We start from the raw sequence: 19,472 nt of genomic DNA, 5'->3' as shown, positions 1-19,472 counted from the left end.
GTCATGTAACTGGGCAATTAATAATAGATGCTGCTCTGTTTTTAAATGTAAGCTACCTTCAGGCCCTCTTTTTAGGTCAGAGAGGCAAGATGTAAATGGTGAACAATAACCAGGTTCTTTCATAACCATCCTTCGTAAAGCCACTTGAAACTATGACTTCAAGTTGTTAGTGTCACTGCACAGAATGAAAATCTAAGACATAGTCAATGCCAATGCAGAAAGGGAGGGGGGCATTCTCAGAGGGAGGGAAGGAGATGAAGCAGACATCCCCACCTCTGGTCCCTGATTTGCAAAGCATGATCTCCGGGAAGAAATAGTGTTGCATTACTACAGGAAAACCAGGATTCTGGTTCAGCCTTTCAAATCAGTCTACAAGGCTGATAACCTCCTTACACACATTTACCTGTCTTAGTTGTGTGCAGTACATTAACAACCAGCAATGAAAAGCAAACCAGTTGACAAAACAAATCCTGCCTGGAAACTGTTTTTGTTTGTTTGTTTTATTTCATAAAATTTACATACTACATGATTGTAAAAAGCATCAAATATGTCTGCACAAGATAAAACAGAATCTAGGAAAAAATTGCAGCCATACTGCAAAACATAATAAAAGTTACAATACCAAAACAGATTAGAATTACCTCAACTTTCTAAGCATCTGGGTAGGCTGGTCTAAACAGGAGTGTTTTTAGCAGGCACTGAAAGGAGTACAGTGAAGGCGCCTGCTTGATCTCAATAGGCAAGGAGTTGCATGTGCTGCCACACGGAATGATCAAGTTCTTACAAACAGGTATTTCGTGGCACCTGTAGTAGTGCCAATTCCATTGATTGAATTGGTTGAGTGGCCACATGTGGAGTAAGGCAATCTCATAGGTAAACTGGTCTCAGCCTCCCCTAACCTGGTGCCCTTTGGATGTTGTTGGACTATTTCTCATTGTCCGTGACTGTTAACTATCCTGGCTGGGGCTGGTGGGAATTGTAGTTAAAACTTTCTAAAGGGAACCAGGTTGGGAAAGGGAGAGCTTTCTACCTTAACAGAACTGTTTTGAGGATTACAAGTTAATGCATGCGGAGGTTTTAAATGAGGCTTTAAGATGCTATGTGAATGCTGGGTTTTGCAAGTGTATGCTTTTGAATTCACTTCGGTGGTGGGAATAAGCCAAATGAATTGCAAATTTGGTTCATTGTAGTGTGGTATAAAAAGCAGAGACATCACCTTGCCAACAAAGGCCCGTATAGTTAAAGCTATGGTTTTCCCAGTAGTGATGTATGGAAGTGAGAGCTGGACCATAAAGAAGGCTGATCGCCAAAGAATTGATGCTTTTGAATTATGGTGCTGGAGGAGACTCCTGAGAGTCCCATGGACTGCAAGAAGAACAAACCTATTCATTCTGAAGGAAATCAGCCCTGAGTGCTCACTGGAAGGACAGATCCTGAAGCTGAGGCTCCAATACTTTGGCAACCTCATGAGAAGAGAAGACTCCCTGGGAAAGACCCTGATGTTGGGAAAGATTGAGGGCACAAGGAGAAGGGGACGACAGAGGACGAGATGGTTGGACAGGGTTCTCGAAGCTACTACCATGAGTTTGACTAAACTGCGGGAGGCAGTGGAAGACAGGAATGCCTGGCGTGCTCTGGTCCACGGGGTCACGAAGAGTCAGACACGACTAAACGACTAAACAAGAAGAAGTGTCGTATATATTTCCCATCTAGTGCCCTTTTAGAGAAAGTTTGCAGGAAGATTCTCACCTTATGAAAGTTGCTGGCATGGCTTTGTACAAGTCACCTTTAAGAAGAGAGAAACAATAATCTGCATATGGTCCTGTCAGTATTCCTCTGGGATTTATAGGACAGAGCTTTTCTGTTATTCTGTAAGAGGTGTTCTTCCTCACTCCCCCCATCCCCGTAAAAAAAGAAAAAGAAAGATGAAATGCTTTGAATGTTGAGTGAAATGAGTTGCTGATGTGTCCCAAGAGACCCTGCTGACTGATCTGTGGTTATAACTTTGTGACACTGGATTGTATTCTGAGTTAATGTTTATGCACCATATGGTGCATTGTCAAGTTTCATTGTATTTTTCCAGGATCTTAATATATATATATAAAAGTTAAAAACCTAAAACCCAGTCTCTTTCAGTAATGAAAACAAATGCCCCAGGCCACATTTTTTAAAAAGAAACTCACACAAATGTAAAGCATCCATCCAGCCAAGACATTTAGAAGAAGAGGAGAAGAGAAGAGTTTTGGATTTGATATCCCGCTTTATCACTACCCAAAGGAGTCTCAAAGCAGTTAACATTCTCCTTTCCCTTCCTCCCCCACAACAAACACTCTGTGAGGTGAGTGGGGCTGAGAGAATTCAGAGAAGTGTGACTAGCCCAAGGTCACCCAGCAGCTGCATGTGGAGGAGCGGAGACGCGAACCCGGTTCCCCAGATTACGAGACTACCGCTCTTAACCACTACACCACACTGGCTCCCGTATCCGATGATATGAGAACACCAGGCAGCAAGAGCAGTTGGCATGGGTGGGATGAAGGTGCTTGCCTGACCTCCAAGCAGGTGAGTCGCTGCTTCTTACCAAGAGGAGTGAGGCAGTGGGGAGGGGCTGTCCGAGCAAGGACACTGACAGGAGAATTTCCGCCACACTGACCTTTCCTTCTCAGTAACCAGCAGCGACCCACCTGTCAGGAGGTCAGGTAAGAGCCCTCTGCTCTACTGTGCCATCCGTAATTCCCAGGTAGTTGTTTTTGGTGTGAGAAGGGCAAACACCACCTCTTCTTGTCCAGTTTCCACCTGCCAAATCGTGTCCTGCTCGTCCTGCCGCTTTCCCTGGGAAAACTTTCTGTTTATCGTTTAGTCGGGGGGGGGGGGAGTCAATCGGTTTTTTCCTGCAGATTGACGTTTGCTCTGATTCACTGGTAAACAGCAAGTAGCAGGGCAAACAAAAACCACTTGGACTCACGGCCTAGAAAGAAAGCACAGGACAAGCAGGAAACCTCTCTGACCTGCGCTTTCTATGCATTGGACAAGTAGGAGTGTGTACGAGCCCTTAGTTAAGATAGGAGTTCTGAGCAATTATGCACAGGATTGCAGTCAGTTCAGTGGGACTTTCAGGTTAGCATGAAAGCTTCCTTTACTCATGAATCTTCTTCTTCTTTGGTGATCACTCGTAGCCGAGTAAGATTGTCTTCCATAAACACAGTTTTAACAATGAGTCCGTAATTGACTGTGGAAGCCAATTCTGGATCCACGCGTCCTTCCACAGTGGGGACATAGGTTTCTGGGCAGGGGTTGATCATGGTGAGGGTTTGCCAAGCTTGTCTTCCTCTTAGCACATGTCTCCCTTTCGTCCTGTTTGAGCATCTTCAAAGCCCATGACACCTTTATGAAAGGCTGTTCTCCAATTGGAGCACTCACCAGCCAGTGTTTCCCAGTTGTTGGTGTTTATACTACATTTTTTAAGATTTACCTTGAGACAGTCTTTAAACCTCTTTTGTTGACCACCAGCATTACGCTTACCATTTTAAAGTTCGGAATAGAGTAGTTGCTTTGGAAGATGATAATCAGGCATCTGAACAACATGACTAGTCCAACAAAGTTGATGCTGAAAAATCATTGCTTCAACACTGGTGATCTTTGCTTCTTCCAGTACACTGGTATTAGTTCTCCTGTCTTCCCAAGTCGTGTGTAAATTTTTTCAGAGATACCGTAGATGGAATCTTTCAAGAACTTGGAGATGACAAGTACTGTAAGATATATCTGGCAAAACTTCCCCAGCCCCCAATTTTCCAACAGCTACTGCTGAGCTCATTTTCGCAAACCGAACCTAGAAAGTGGCACTGATCTGTGAATTTACCTGGAATTTGGTGTGAGGAGTACCAGCTTTTCCTATGGCATAGCACAGTGGCATAAGGCAGTGTATACAAACTCCTTGTTCTTCTGGATGAGACATAATACACAGTTTCAGAACCATCCTGATTGGATGGATTGGACTGGTGACATTCAAAAGCATGGAACATTGCAATTGATTCCTTTACCCATCCAGAGCTCTTGGGGGTGGGGGGGCTGCTTCCAGGTTAGAATTACAGGACAATGGTGCGAGCATTGAAGAGTAAGTAGGACAACTGCAGAAGTAAAGAAAGCATGAAAATTAAGCCCTTTAATGAAGAAAAGTACTTACCCCCTGCTCTCAGTTTTAAATATCACAACAAATTAAAAGGCAAAATAAACAGCTCACTTGAAGCATACTCTGCACTCTGCTTTAATTTCTTCCTACTGTGTTCATTACCAAGCTGTTTGCTTTCTTTAAGGCAGGATAAGGATGGGAGAGGAAAATCTTTTTAAAAGAAGTCATTACACATGGAAGTCAATCTCCACTAATGTATTCCTGCAACAGGGAATGCGCAGCTAGAAACTGCTTGCTATGTAAATATATATAAAAATCAAATCTAAGTATAGATGCATACATATGCAATTTTATAAATTTGATTGCATCCCTCTTTCTCCTCCTTGACTCAGCCGAGCACATAACCCCTTCTCCTTCCCTCTTGCTTTTTCTCGCAAAGCCACCCCAAAGCCCATAATGTTCTGCACACAGATCCAGGAGAAGTATTCAAGTACTGGTAGCAATTGGAGATTCCCTCTCGATACAGCTTTGGAGGAGCAGCTTTAGGTGGGACTGTTAGGAAGACTGTTTCATCGGGAAGTTTGAACAACTCCTGTTCCATCTTCCCTACCACCGCCACACAACACAGCCCCAACCTGATCAGGCTCTTCTGCAACTGCTATCTGCATTTCTAAAAGCATTCACATTTGCTTGTTTGTTTGTCTGTTTGTTTATTCAGTTAGTTAGTTAGTACGCTGCCCTTCATCCATGGATCTCGGGGCAGTTCACAACACAAACATACAAGATAAAAACACACAAAGTACATAATAAAAAATAGAACAAAAAGAAACCAATAACTCTGCTCCTCTCCGCCCCCTGTATCACTAAAATAGAGCTGAGATAGTTTTAACATTCAAACTTTCCCTAAATATCAAAGTGGTTATTCATATAATTAAAGGATGTCCAGCACTTGTGCAACTGGAGACCTATCTAGATCGAATCACTCTGTGATTGTAAATTGTTTTATACTGTCTTTCATGTTGTGTCTTAGTGTTGCAACCCACCCTGGGTCCTTAGGGTGAAGGGCAGGTTCATAGAATCAAAGAACCATAGAATCATACAGTTGGGAGGTGACCACCCCAAGGGTCATTTAGTCCAACTCCCTGCAATGCAGGAATCTAAACTGAAGCATCCATGACAGACAGCCGTCCAACCTCTGCTTAAAAACCTCCAAGGAAGGAGAGTCCACCACCTCCCGAGAGAGACTGTTCCACTGTCAAACAGCTCTGACTGTCATAAAGTTATTCCTGATGTTTAGTCGGAATCTCCTTTCTTGTAACCTGAAGCCATTGGTTTGTGTCCTACCTTCCAGAGCAGAATTATTATTATTATTATTATTATTATTATTATTATTATTATTATTATTATGTCATCCTTGTACTGAAGAGACCACAGGGACACTGGTTACTGGGGGCAAAGGAGCATTTAAGGGATGCCCCTCTTTCTTACAGGCAAAAAGGGTCATAGCCCTGCCAAGCTTCTCAACACCTCCCCCCCAAAAAAAAACCCCTCCAAAGGGATGGTCCAGCTTTGTCCAGTCCCCAACAATAATATCAATATATTTCCAGTGACTAAGTGGCTTCTGGACATCTTTTCTGCTATCCTATACAGTTTTCTTTGCCACTCCCCCCCAAATGCTTTTTATTTATGTTTGGAGTATTTAACTTTGTGTTCAGCTAAGTCCTTCTCAGAGAAAACCCACTGAAATTAATGAACCTAAGTGAATCGTGTCTATTAACTTCTATGGGTCTAGTCTAAGGACTGCCGTAAAATACCACCCACTTTTGCCAGAATGCATGTGTGTTGATGTGGCAGGGGTAGAAAAACTTGGGTGTAGAGGTAATTTTGGGGAGTTCTGTTGAAATGCAAGTGCAGGCACTTGGGGGGGGGGAGAAATATATAATCAGTGCAACTGTTGGGTTCTGTTGACATTTGAATGGGGAGTTCCATCACAATCCTATGTATGTCTACTCAGTTGTCATCCCTATAGGGTTCAATGGGACTTGCTCCTAGATATACAGGGTGATTCATAATGAAGCATACTGTATACTTCATTATAAATCACCCTGTATTTGTATAATGTCAACCCTAAATATATGAAATGCATGCATTTATTTCAGGAGCATGGGGCTGTGACAAAAAAACCCTGAAGCTGCTTAAAAGAGTATTTGAACTGAAATGATTCTTCCAATATGGCACTCCTGATTCCCTCCTGGAAATAGCTTTCATACACAGAACTGCACTCAAAATCTCTTGCCTTCCATTGGAGCAATAGTGGCGAAGTCTGCTCTGGGTCTGATGCAACCACACTGGTCACAGCCCCCTAGAACCGCCTCTACCCACCAAGCATTCCTGTGAGGGTGGCAGGACTGAGAGACAGGATATCAACAGTACAGCTGAGCAAAATTACTCCAGTTACGAATTGCACCAAAAAATTACCGCGTTGCTAACTGCAAAAAAAAAGGGAAAAAAAGAAAAGCATATGCCTTCCCCCCCCCCCAATACCAAATCAGGCATGGATTATCATTAATGGTTAAATTCAATTCTATATAATGACAGACCTCCCAGTCCAAAAGATATGTGTTAATGATCAGCTGAAAATGGGCAAATTGGAAATACTGCAGGAACTGATGCTGCTCATCCCTCACACGTGTTCCCTTAGCAAAGCTCCAATTCATCCTCTACCATACAGCATAAATGCAAAAGAGTGCCTTTATTTTTTTTAAAAAAACAACTGATTATAAGAGTGTATGTATTGACCTATAATTGCTTTTTACTACCTAACTAAATGGCTATATTAATCATGCATGCATGCAGAGTGCATCTTACCTTTGCTCTGCTAATTAATCAAAACAACTAAAAATAGTAATAATACTGATGAAGGAGCACGATCCTATAAGGCTGTTGGGTACTCTGCATATAATCCACACCGAAGCACTGAAAGCTTCTCCCCCAAGTTACTGCACCAGTCTGCATTAACATGCAATGGACAAACTACTGGGTGTTTGGCAGGAATAAGCAAATACTACACACACGAGACAGATGATTTTCAAAAGGCTTGTGTAATCCAGTTAATCAAAACCAATGTGTACTTATGCCCTTTCCAATAAGATCTCCTCTTGATGAATGCCAAAAAAAAAATTATGCAGTTGTTTTTGTGTGAAGGCAGGTTCTATTTTTAAGGAATCAGTAAGACATTTTATTAATGTATGGTAAAATGTATATCTTACTCTATTTTAATAGGGCAAACCTATGTATGTTTACTTGGAAGCAAGTCCCACTGTGGGGCTTCTCACAGGTAAATGTGCATAGGATTTCAGCCTTAATCTAGATGACCTCCAGGAAATTGAAGGCTTTCCTCTCCCTACTGAGAAATATTGGTGGTGTTAAGTGCTGCTGCTGTTTCTATGGCGCTTTTCGGTGGATTGGCCTTGTCAGCAACTAGATTTCATGGGGACCAACTTTGTTAATGGACTCGAACATACAGGGCTAAAGCCATAACTCCTGATCCTTGGCTCCCATAATCCAATAATTCCCTTATGGCAAAGCCCATCCCCGCCGTTGCCACCCTTTCACATCCTTCCCCAATCTCTAGAATGGCAGAACAGCTGCTGCTGGGAGAGCTGTCATGGGGGCTAGGTTTTATGCTATTTTTATCCTATTTAGTAAAATGCATTTATTTTCTTTGTTTTACAAAGAAAAATTAGTAAAGTGTTAATCCCTGTTTCCACGATATTCCAAGTTTATACTGTAAAGGTAAAGGACCCCTGACAGTTAAGTCCAGTTGCAGACAACTCTGGGGTCGCGGCGCTCATCTCACTTTACTGGCTGAGGGTACACCTTCCGGGTCATGTGGCCAGCATGACTAAGCCACTTCTGGTGAACCAGAGCAGCGCACGGAAATGCCGTTTACCTTCCCACTGGAGTGGTACCCTTTTTATCTACTTGCACTTTGACGTGCTTTTGAACTGCTAGGTTGGCAGGAGCAGGGACCGAGCAACGGGAGCTCACCCCGTCACAGGGATTCAAACCACTGACCTTCTGATCGGCAAGCCCTAGTCTCAGTGGTTTAGACCACAGCGCCACCCGCATCCCCAGCTTATACTGTAATGGTACATAAATTAATTCACTAGAGAAGTCCACTCACCTTCATTGGTGGGCGGTGCTGGGGCCAGGCCCTGGACTGCACAAGTGCTCCAGCAAATAGCAGGACTGGCTGGATGCCGAGGAGTGGTGGGAGGCACCAGATGGGGGACCCCCAGGGAACCCCCAGGAAAGAAGGCTCACAGCCAGGGTATTGGTGGTGGGACAACAATGAGTGGTCAGAGGATCAGACTAGGAGGAGATGTCAGAAGCTGGCAGCTGCTCTTTAGGATGCCAGCCAACCAGTCATGCCCCTATCCTGGATTTCATTCCCCCTCTCCCCTACTTTTCCATCTTTTCCCACAACAGGTATTTAGCATTCCACACCCACAAAGCATGCTCAATCCTCACTGAGCTCTGTTGTTGTTTGTGTCCCCAGATAGATAGATAGAGAGAGAGAGAGAGAGAGAGAGAGATACAGTATTGTACTTTTGAAAACCGTGCTGATTCGCTCCTCTTGTGCAGGGATGGTGCTGTTCTGGCTGCATAAGGATTCATGCACAGAGAATGATCTTACAATTAACTTTACTGGCATGAGCAAACTGTTTCCAGTGAGAATGAGTTTAATGCTTGATCATTTGTTTTCTTTATTATCCTAAGCTTTGCTGACGATCACAGATGTTCAGTAAACAAGACTGCTTGCAAGATGACTTTAAGCAGAACCTCTGGTGACTCATATTCAAAGATCATTTTGCCATGGGGATCAGTAGGAGGGTTGATTGCAAACCTTTGAACAAGTGTCTGTTGGGAACACAAAGAGAACAGTCCGGGTCCATCAAAGCTGATGGAAGTTTTGACATAGATTTCCACAGGAGATGAAATACAGCAGCCTAGATATCCATAGCTGTATCAGTATCATCATACTTAAGAATTTTGATAGTGCTGTCAGTAAGGGAATCTGTGAAACTCACTGACTCACATCGCTGACAGGAGTATCAAAATTCTTAAGGCGCTTTCACAACAGATAGAAAGCTGAAACTTCATGCACGCATGGCTCAACATACCTTGCTTACTCAAAAAGTCTGTAGATTGGACATTTCTACCTTTCTCCCTCAAAATCCAGGACACAAATTTTGCCGCATGCCACCATACAGAACTCTCACCCTGAGTCACCCTGAGAATGTTGTATTGTAAGATCTTCATCAGTCACCCATGAAGCAGGAGAGGAGGAGAATTCCAGGTGGCATCCAGGAATGGAAGCTAGTTGTTCCAGAATTACTTCACAAAACAAATTCAGCCATGCTCAATATTGTTTGCAATCAACTCCTCTCTAGACATTGGACTTGGCTGTCACTTGAGGAGACAAGGCAGCATCTGGACTCCCTGTGTGTCTCTCTCCTGACACCTAATAGCTTATAGAAGCTGCCAGAGAACCCTACATGGAATGCTGTGGTAAAAAGCAGTATAATGCCTAGGGACAATAGGATGAGTGATGAGCATATGCACTTGAGTGTGATCGGGGATGTGTGAGAGAAAATATACCAACTTTATTGTCCAACTAGCCTACGGACCTTTCCAGTTCTGCATTAAACAACAGCCAGTCAGATAGGTGCTTCTGGGTGCTCACAAACAAAACATGTCCCCTCTACTACTTTCACATTAGCATTGAGTACACCCTCAAGATTCCTGGCTCCTGCTGTAGATACCAATCTGTTTTTAAAAAGAAGAGTTGTGTGTCTGGGAGGTGAGAGAAATGGATACAGAGAGGCTGTGGGGAGCAGCTTAGATCTGTGGATGTTCATAAGTTTCCACTAATATTTACATATTTTTGCACATCATAATCATTTCATAATAGCCCTTGCTTCTGTTATGAGTTTGATGAGCCTGGCTGCACCTCCTGCTGCATATGTGGGGTGTTTGGGGGGTTTTTTAATTCTAAAAAAACCATCATCTCTAGATAAAAACATTAAGCGGTCTGTCAAAACAGAAACCTAATTTCACAACAGAGAGTAGAGTGAAATCGTAATAGACTTTAAAGACTTTTTTTTTAAAAAAAGATCAATATTAGGCTTTGTAAAGAATTCACTTGCCCTCAGAGGACACAAAGGGCCCTCCCCTCCCGAAAATGAACATCTGAAACACACAGAGGATGTTTGCTAACTGCACTGACAAGAGTAGCAAAGTGCAGTGCCACCTCATTAAACTTAGCAAAACAGGGGAAGAAAAGACTGCTACAAAACATGGCCTGAGTGAGGTCACCAGCTAATCTAACTTCATGACAACAAAAGATCTTTGACTGATGAGAAAGTCTCCTCTGATGGAGGTCAACATTCCTTGGTCTAAATGAGTCTTTCAGGCTCAAGGTGGAAGGGGGGAAAAAGTTGTTCGCTTGACTCACTGAGGCATATGCTATGGTAGCATGTGGCTATCAGCATCCTGAGACCTTTTGTGACAGATATAATGATTAACTGGCTATTCAGAATTCTAGAAATGTCACATTAGCTGCGGTGGCCAACTCCTCAGAGAGCAGGCAGCAGAGTGTGAAGCCTGGCTTGAAGCAGAGGAAGGTTGGGTGCTAAAAGAATAAAGTGAGAAATAATTTGCAGCTGCTAAAATTGAATCAAAGCATTGCAGCGTGTCTGTAATATTTGTGTGCATGCATATACATGTGAGGTGACATGCAGAATTTTGCAGAAGGATGCTGGGTGGGAGGAAAGAAAGAGAGTCAAATCGGTATCTATTATAACTTTTATGAAGTGAATCCTCCTTCGAAATACTGCCTGTGCTGTCTGGTCATAAATATTTCTCTCAAAAATGTTCTGTTCACTCAAGCCAATCAATTATATAGTGAGATCTGGCACCTACCTTAGCATACCGTCAGAGTCTTCCTTTCTAGCTAATCAAACATTACCTTCATTTGGGAGTGTAGTATGCATGCTATAAGCAAAGAGCCTTCTTTTTTTGGAAGAGGATTAACTTGTTATCAGTGTTTTATGAGAGGGATTAAATACTGCATGAAACATATTTCTTTCTCCACCCCCATTCTTTTTTCTTTAAAAAAAGGAAAGAAACTATGCTCTCAAAATTCCTTGATGGAAACTTGAACAGTAGGATTGGTGTTTGTTTTCTTACTTCACAGGAAACTACTGTCCCTAACGTGGCTGGCTTCATATCACTGAAAGACTGCCCTTGGGAATTTCAGGGGCCTTTCTGTTGGATGCTTTAAAGGACCCGGCTCCAACTTTTGGAAACAACCCTGGTATGGCAACGCGAACTTCGTGTAAAATGGACAGAGCGAGGAAGTGGCTCGGACTCAGTATATCTTTAAGTTGTTGCTTAATGATGAACCTCGTTACGGCTGTGTTATCTGGGAGCAGCAGCCCACCCAGCAAAGGCCAAGAAGGCAGCCTCTCGGACAACTTGCTTCTGCATCTGCGAATGAAGAGGAGCTGGGTATGGAACCAATTCTTCGTTTTGGAAGAATACACTGGAACGGATCCTTTGTATGTGGGAAAGGTAAGTGGCATGCGGGGGGGGGGGATCAAGGTGTCACCATATTAAACAAAAATGTGTATGTAGTATTTATTATTATTATTATTATTATTATTATTATTATTATTATCACCATCACTATTATTAGCAGTAGTTGCACCCCGCGCATCTGACTGGGTTGCCCCAGCCACTCTGGGTGGCTTCCAACATATATGAAAACATAATGAAACATTGCACGTTAAAAGGCTGCCCTATACAGGGCTACCTTCAAATGTCTCCTAAAGGTATCATCTCCTTGACATCTGATGGGATGGTGTTCCACAGGGTGGGTGCCACTACTGAGGAAGCTCTGTGCCTGGTTCCCTGTACCTTCACTTCTCGCAGTGAGGGAGCCACCAGAAGGCCCTCGGAGTTAGATCTCAGTGTCCAGGCTAAATGTTGAGTGTGATAATGCTCCTTCAGGTATTATCCCTGCTTCCTTTCAGATATAGATACACACACACACACACACACACACACACACACACACAGGGCTATGCCTGTTAAGATTCCTGCTCCGTGTTTTCAGTCATGAGATTGTTGTCTATCACATGATGGTGTGTGTTTCCATTCCACAGTGTGGGAAGTCACGGAGACAGGATGCTCAGCAGCCTTACCTACAGCCTTACCTGCTAGCAGACCACCCAACTCTCATCAAATCCCACACCACTATCTCGTTGGACCAGGGATGGTGAACATTTTTGTTTCGTACCCAATGGGCCAACTTTGACAGGTGGGCAGAACAAACCACATGTCAATCACATCACATCATTGTCACATTGCCATGCCCAACTCCCATTGGAGATTGAAAACGGGAAGGGTTGCATAGCCTGCCCTGACCCTTACAATCTTTGGCGACCCTCCCCCTGCTTTTCCTTTCCATCTTCGATGTCAGGGGTACAAAGGAGTGTGAACTCTACCTACCACCCCAATCCTTCCCCAACATTTCAAGTGCCCCCTAGACCTCCTCAGCCTCCAAATCCATGTAGATCTTGCCAAGTCTCCCACCTGCTCCCATTAGATTTTGCCCAAAACCAAACAAACCCACCCACACCACTTCCTTTAGACCTACATATTAGGTGGAGATGGGTGGCAGCCGGCAGCCCAGGTGAGACAGTTGCAACAGGCTAAGGCAGCTCTCCCTCCACATTCCCCCTTCTGCTGAGGCTGAAACACTGTCGTTGGTGAGGTGGGCAGTGGCGATGGCAGTGGGTGGCAGAGCAGGATGTTTGCTGAGGAGCTACCCTGTGGCTCGTCTGGGCCGCCTGCCACTGCAGCCCTCCATTGCTGCTGTGATGGTGCCGCTGTAGTCTGCAGTGCCAAACTGCTGCCTTATAATAATAATAATAATTTATTATTTGTACCCCGCCCATCTGGCTGGGTTTCCCCAGCCACTCTGGGCGGCTTCCATAAAAACCAGAAATACACTAAAATATCACAGATTAAAAACTTCCCTGAACAGGGCTGCCTTAAGATGTCTTCTGAATGTCAGGTAGTTATTTATCGCTTTGACATCTGATGGGAGGGCGTTCCACAAGGCGGGTGCCACTACCGAGAAGGCCCTCTGCCTGGTTCCCTGTAGCTTTGCTTCTCGTAATGAGGGAACCGCCAGAAGGCCCTCGGCGCTGGACCTCAGCATCCGGGCAGAACGATGGGGGTGGAGACGCTCCTTCAGGTATACTGGGCCGAGGCCGTTTAGGGCTTTAAAGGTCAACACCAGCACTTTGAATTGTGCTCGGAAACGTACTGGGAGCCAATGTAGGTCTTTCAAGACCGGTGTTATGTGGTCTCGGCGGCTGCCCCCAGTCACCAGTCTAGCTGCCGCATTCTGGATTAGTTGTAGTTTCCGAGTCACCTTCAAAGGTAGCCCCACGTAGAGCGCATTGCAGTAGTCCAAGCGGGAGATAACTAGAGCATGCACCACTCTGGCGAGACAGTCCGCGGGCAGGTAGGGTCTCAGCCTGCGTACCAGGTGGAGTTGGTAGACAGCTGCCCTGGATACAGAATTGACCTGCGCCTCCATGGACAGCTGTGAGTCCAAAATGACTCCCAGGCTGCGCACCTGGTCCTTCAGGGGCACAGTTACCCCATTCAGGACCAGGGAGTCCTCCACACCAGCCCGCCCCCTGTCCCCCAAAAACAGTACTTCTGTCTTGTCAGGATTCAACCTCAATCCATTAGCCGCCATCCATCCTCCAACCGCCTCCAGGCACTCACACAGGACCTTCACCGCCTTCACTGGTTCTGATTTGAAAGAGAGGTAGAGCTGGGTATCATCTGCATATTGATGGACACCCAGTCCAAACCCCCTGATGATCTCTCCCAGCGGCTTCATATAGATGTTAAAAAGCATGGGGGAGAGGACGGAACCCTGAGGCACCCCACAAGTGAGGGCCCAGGGGTCTGAACACTCATCCCCCACCACCACTTTCTGAACACGGCCCAGGAGGAAGGAGCGAAACCACTGTATAACAGTGCCCCCAGCTCCCAGCCCCTCTAGACGGTCTAGAAGGATGTTATGGTCGATTGTATCAAAGGCCGCTGAGAGATCCAGCAGAACTAGGAAACAGCTCTCACCTTTGTCCCTAGCTCGCCGGAGATCATCAACCAGCGCGACCAAGGCAGTTTCAGTCCCATGATGAGGCCTGAATCCCGATTGGAAGGGATCCAAATGGCAAATATATAATAGGACACACACACACACACACACACACACACACACACTTCTCCTGAGGATCTTCCAATCTAAATTTTGATTGCTGGAACTGATGAGGGTAAAAAAATGGGTATGCACAAATGCACTTAGCTTTGGCTCTGGGGTAGGACTAAGCGGCTAAGCCAAAGTCTCCACCCAAGAGGTGGTTTTTGAGGAGGAATTTGGAAGAAGAGGAGATCTGGCACCACACAGGTTTTCCAGGCTGTTCTCCTTCAAGCAGTGTATCAGTGGACACCTAATTTATTTCAGTTCCTAAGAGCTTCCGACGGGTGTCACCTTGAGCTGTGAATAATGTCTGTTTTGAAAGGCTATCGATGATTTGCCTTTTTCCAAAAGATCAGTACTAACAATTATCTGGTGTAATTGATGTCACCCTTACAAACTCTCTGGCTGTCTTTATAGGAAGAGCTCCGGGTTCAGAACATAGGCAGGTTATATTGATACAGAAGGGATTGGTTTAGGAGAGGGAGGGAGGGAGGCAGGGAGGGGAAAAGTAGTTGCAACAGCACAAGTGGGCATGTTATATTAAATGTGCAGTTGCAACAGAAGACAACATATTTTGGGATAGCTCATCACTGTCCTCATGTCACTGCAGTTTGCATTTCCCTGTCTTTTAGCAGGGGCAGGCAACCATGTACAGCAAAAGTGGGGAAACTCATAATGTACTGACATCCCAATTTGGGCAAGTTGTCCTAGATCAGGGATGTTATGCTGTATTGTGTTTTTACTGTAATTATACAGTTAATGCTGAATTGTGTTTTTAATATTCGGTTGGAAGCCGCCCAGAGTGGCTGGGGAAACCCAGCCAGATGGGCAGGCTATAAATAATAAATAATTATTATATTATTATGTCCAACCGGTCAATCGTGATGTGTCTGTGGTCGATCATGGTCGATTGTGGGATCCTCCTTCCCCCCCCCCAAAAAAAGCTCAACATCATTGGTGAAGCCTCCTCCCCAAAAAATTCAACAACTCTGGTCAATCCAATGGATAGATCACTGCCAGTTTATTTACAGCTGGAGTAGATCGCAGTCTCTTGGAAGCTGAACGTGCCTGTCCTAGATGTTACAGAGCATGCAGACAGGAATAGCTTCCACATAGAGCAGAACAGGAGAAGAGAGTGCCCCCCCACAAAGAGCCCCACCCCCTGACATTGCACTTATGAATAGCCCCCTGCCCATGGATTCAGTAGGTAGGTACTGTTGGAGATGCAGAAGAGAGGCTCATTCTGTGGTTGAAGGGTCAATTTGGTTAATGTTGAAGTCAACTAGCCAAGAGGGGGACTATTGCAGGTGTGGCTTAGCAGGACCACATGATATTCACCAAGGTAAATATCCTGATTTGCTATGTATTTCTGAGGGAACTTTGCCCCTGTATTTTTGGTTGAATGTACAAGGCCTAATGTAAGAAAGTAAAAACCTCTCTGTTCATTTCTTTTTCAATTGTACACTCTTTTTGTTCAGTTTTCCTTGGTGTTATCAGGGCTTTTCTCTCTGGAGTCTGCATTATTTAAGTGACTTTTTTAACAGGTACAGCATGAATTTCTGCAGATAGGAAAGCTTATAATGCCTGAAAGGGGCTTTTGGCAGTGAGTGTCTCCTTAGAATGACTTCTTCATGCCTATAACTCAAGCTTTCACCTTTTTGTTCTTGTTTTCCATCTGTGATGGCTCTTTTGATTCAAGTTGGCTTGCGGTTGGATGTTGTGGATTAAGTTCCGACTTAGAACAGCAGTATAAACACACTCAAAATGTAATTTCAGTGGCACATTATATAAAAGCAGGCAGTGGGGGGAATTCTCAAATGGCTAGCAGGCAGTGAAAAATAAACACAATATATGATAGCTTGAATCACTAGTCTGCCTTTGTCTTTCATGAATGTCTGCGTTCTTATGACAGTAAAGTAAAGCCACTTATATTACTTAACAATATTGCTTTTCTTGGCTACATGCAAAGTTGAGAATAATTTTCCACCTTAACTTTGTTTGAGACCTGGAGAAAACACACTTAGCTGTGTTTCCTATATTACTTAGAAGACGTTTTGGTCAAAGGAAAGCCAGGGTATGCATTTGGAGGTTTTTTTTGCCAGACAGCTTCTTGACATCAAAGTCTACCAGCTTCCATTCTTGTCTCGTAGAACACTGGCATGCTTAATTACTTTTTCCCATCATTCTATTCTTATAACAACTATGCCCCTAGAACCTACATCGTTCATTGTCCATTCTTGTTTGACGTTTGCCAGAACAATAATCTAATAAACATTGCACTCTTATTATCTGCACATCCTGGGATCAGAATATGAACTAAAATGATAGTTTCTCTATTTATATACTATCAGTATGCAAGGGATGAGATACAAAGAGCCACTTTAAGCATGGGCTTGGGTCTGGGAAAGCCTATGTGGAATTGGTTTTTTGGAGCCTGCAAAATCATTCAGACTGGAAGTCATCCTTTACTGGTGCCGCCCCCAAAGAAAAATTATATTTAGTGAAGTTATGTGAGGATATACCAGAATGCTTTTCTTGTTCTCCACTCGGAGAACTGTGTGTCTTTGTACATGAGAGAGAGAACTCTATGCACCCTATGAGAACTCCCAGAGTTCCTCAGTGATATGCTTTGCATGCATAATATATTGGAGTTGCCATAGCTCAATGACGTTATGTAAGACCCCAGTTTCAATCTTGGCTCCTCCACTTACAAGGATTTCAGGTTGCATGGCTGGGGGGGGGGGGGCGGGTGGGATTAGATGAGCTGATGGCCTCACTCAGTACAGTGGCTTCATACTTACACATCAATCCCAAGTCCCAACCTTAGTGACTCCAATTAAAAGTAATTCAGGTGGCAGGAGAAAGAGCTGTCTCTGAACTTGCAAAACTCTTAATTTATCTGGATGCATTCAGTAATGTCAATGGCTGGCTTGGTTAAAATGAACATACAGTGCTTTTAAAGTTTCTCAGTACAAGAAGACAAATCTGACCATATTTCTTAATGCATCGTATGCTCTCCTCAGATTACTTCCCAAGTGGTCTCATTGATTTTAAATTCTGTTCTGGGGCAGATCAGCAGTGTCTATTTGCTTTAGTTATTAAGATGCAGCATCTAAACCTTCTAAACTACTATATATGTAAAGTTCAAGTATTTTCTGGGGGGTGTGTGTGTCATACTGACTTTTAAAAAATTCACAGATGGACTCTACTATGGAATCAGAATTGCTCTAACAAGCAATTTTGTAGATAAGCATGCATGAATTTATTTTTTGCAAACATAGCTTTTCTTGCCATTTTGTAGCAATACCTGTGCATGCAAATAAAGAGCATTTGCTAATACTGGTAAAGAAGCTCATCCAGTTTTTTATTTTGCCAGCATTTTCATTCAGCGCTAAAGAATTTAACCCTAAAAGCTTCAATACTTCTAAAATACAGTTGATACAAAGCTGCTTATCATATATCATACTCAAAAAGCACATCCACTTTTTGATAAAACACTCTCTTATTGTTTCAGTGCTGCTGTTCAGTGTCCTTCATTGCTGCCGCCTCCTTTGCCTCTCAGCCTTTGGCCTCAATTTACCCACAATGATACTGGCTGTGGTGGTGACACATATAATTTTGTCAATAATACCATGAAGTTAAATCTGACATGATACTGTCATAAATACTCATGAAGTCACGTGGGTTTCCACAGTCAATCATTTTAAACAACAGTTTGGCCAAAGGAGAAGAGGGAAAATGGTACCAAGAAAAATTGCTGGGGCATGCAGGTTCCAGGGTGCCTTGGTGCCCTTTCTAAATTCTGAAGCACCCTGGAAAATGGACCATGGATTCATGGCCCAAGGATGCTGCAATTTCAGTTTCAGATGACAGGAAGTAATGAAGCTCTCCCGGTCACTTCAGCTGATGCCTGCCACATTTGTGGCAAAGAGAACAGATAGCTGTGATGTGAGAGAGCTATGGCAACAGCGTGCGCTTATTAGGAGCCAAGCCTGAACTTTCTTGAAGTTTGAGCTTAATTAGTACAGGGACAAATTCACAAGTTCACCATTGCAAGCTCTCCAGTTCCAAACTGCAAAGTCATCGCTAAGTGTAAGTCACTGTATCCTACACACAGGGCAGTTTGTATTCTAATGTATCTTGTGTGGCTATATAGCACCACAGATTCACAACCTGCGTCTATGCCGCTGGCTAATTTACTGCAGTTTAGTTTGCTGGTTCAAAATGGGATGAATTTGCAATGAGGAGATAAACAACTGTGAGCACAGCTCTCCCTGGCTGTAATTTCCAGCACCCTTTGTAATACGTTTTGCAGTAGTTTTAGTGTACCAGGATGTAGGGTAGTGTATTTAGGCACTTGGAAAAAATCAGTCCTGTCTCATCTCTGTTAATAATAATGACATTCTCCCATCCCCATACTCATGTTTATGGCACTTCCAAGGGCGCAGGAGCACACTTGATAGTTACAACTGAAGGTGAGAAGGACAGAGAGAAAGACAAAGTTTGCGCATTTCTCCCTTGAGTTTCATTCAGGGGCGTCTTACCCATAGAGCCTAGTGGCACAGGGCACCAGGGCGCCAAGTTCTGGAGGGCACCAGGAAGAGGCGGAGGCTGGACGCAGTGCCTCCCGGCATCAGCTCACCGCCCTCACCCGCCTCTGCCATTCTGTGCCAAAGCAGCGCCATGCCCAGAGCCTCCACCTGCCATGGCCACCATGGCATGAAGCGACCAGCTGAGCCAGGAGCCACCACATCCAGCCTCCGCCTCTTCCCTGCCAGCAGTGCTGTCCTCCCTAAAAAAAGGTTGGCAACTCTGGAAAGGGGGGGATGTCGGAGGGATCTTCGCACCATGGCGCTGGATATGCTTAAGACGGCCCTGGTTTCATTTTATCAAAATATTCCTTAATATAATAATTGCCTTGATGAATGAGACTTGAGCCCATCTAATCTACTATTTTGTCTCCAACAGCAATGATACAGCACTCCTAAGCAA

General features: G+C 44.1%; 1 protein-coding gene across 4 annotated transcripts in view; it reads left to right on the top strand.

Moving 5' to 3' along the window:
* CDH20 (cadherin 20) overlaps nucleotides 1-19,472 on the top strand; it is a 156,165-nt gene that overhangs the window by 97,386 nt on the left and 39,307 nt on the right. For all 4 annotated transcript variants that reach the window (XM_081873013.1, XM_081873012.1, XM_081873014.1 and 1 more), the window contains exon 2: nucleotides 11,388-11,764. In XM_081873013.1, coding sequence (XP_081729139.1) covers nucleotides 11,510-11,764 — 255 coding nt within the window. In that variant the 5' untranslated portion in view covers nucleotides 11,388-11,509. The remainder of the gene's footprint in view (nucleotides 1-11,387; nucleotides 11,765-19,472) is intronic.

This window comes from Podarcis erhardii (assembly GCF_964252035.2).
Source record: "Podarcis erhardii genome assembly, chromosome: 8".
NCBI classification, from domain to species: Eukaryota; Metazoa; Chordata; class Lepidosauria; order Squamata; family Lacertidae; genus Podarcis; species Podarcis erhardii.
The sequence above is the reverse complement of the archived record's forward strand: the minus strand, read 5'-3'. Positions and strand labels throughout refer to the sequence as shown.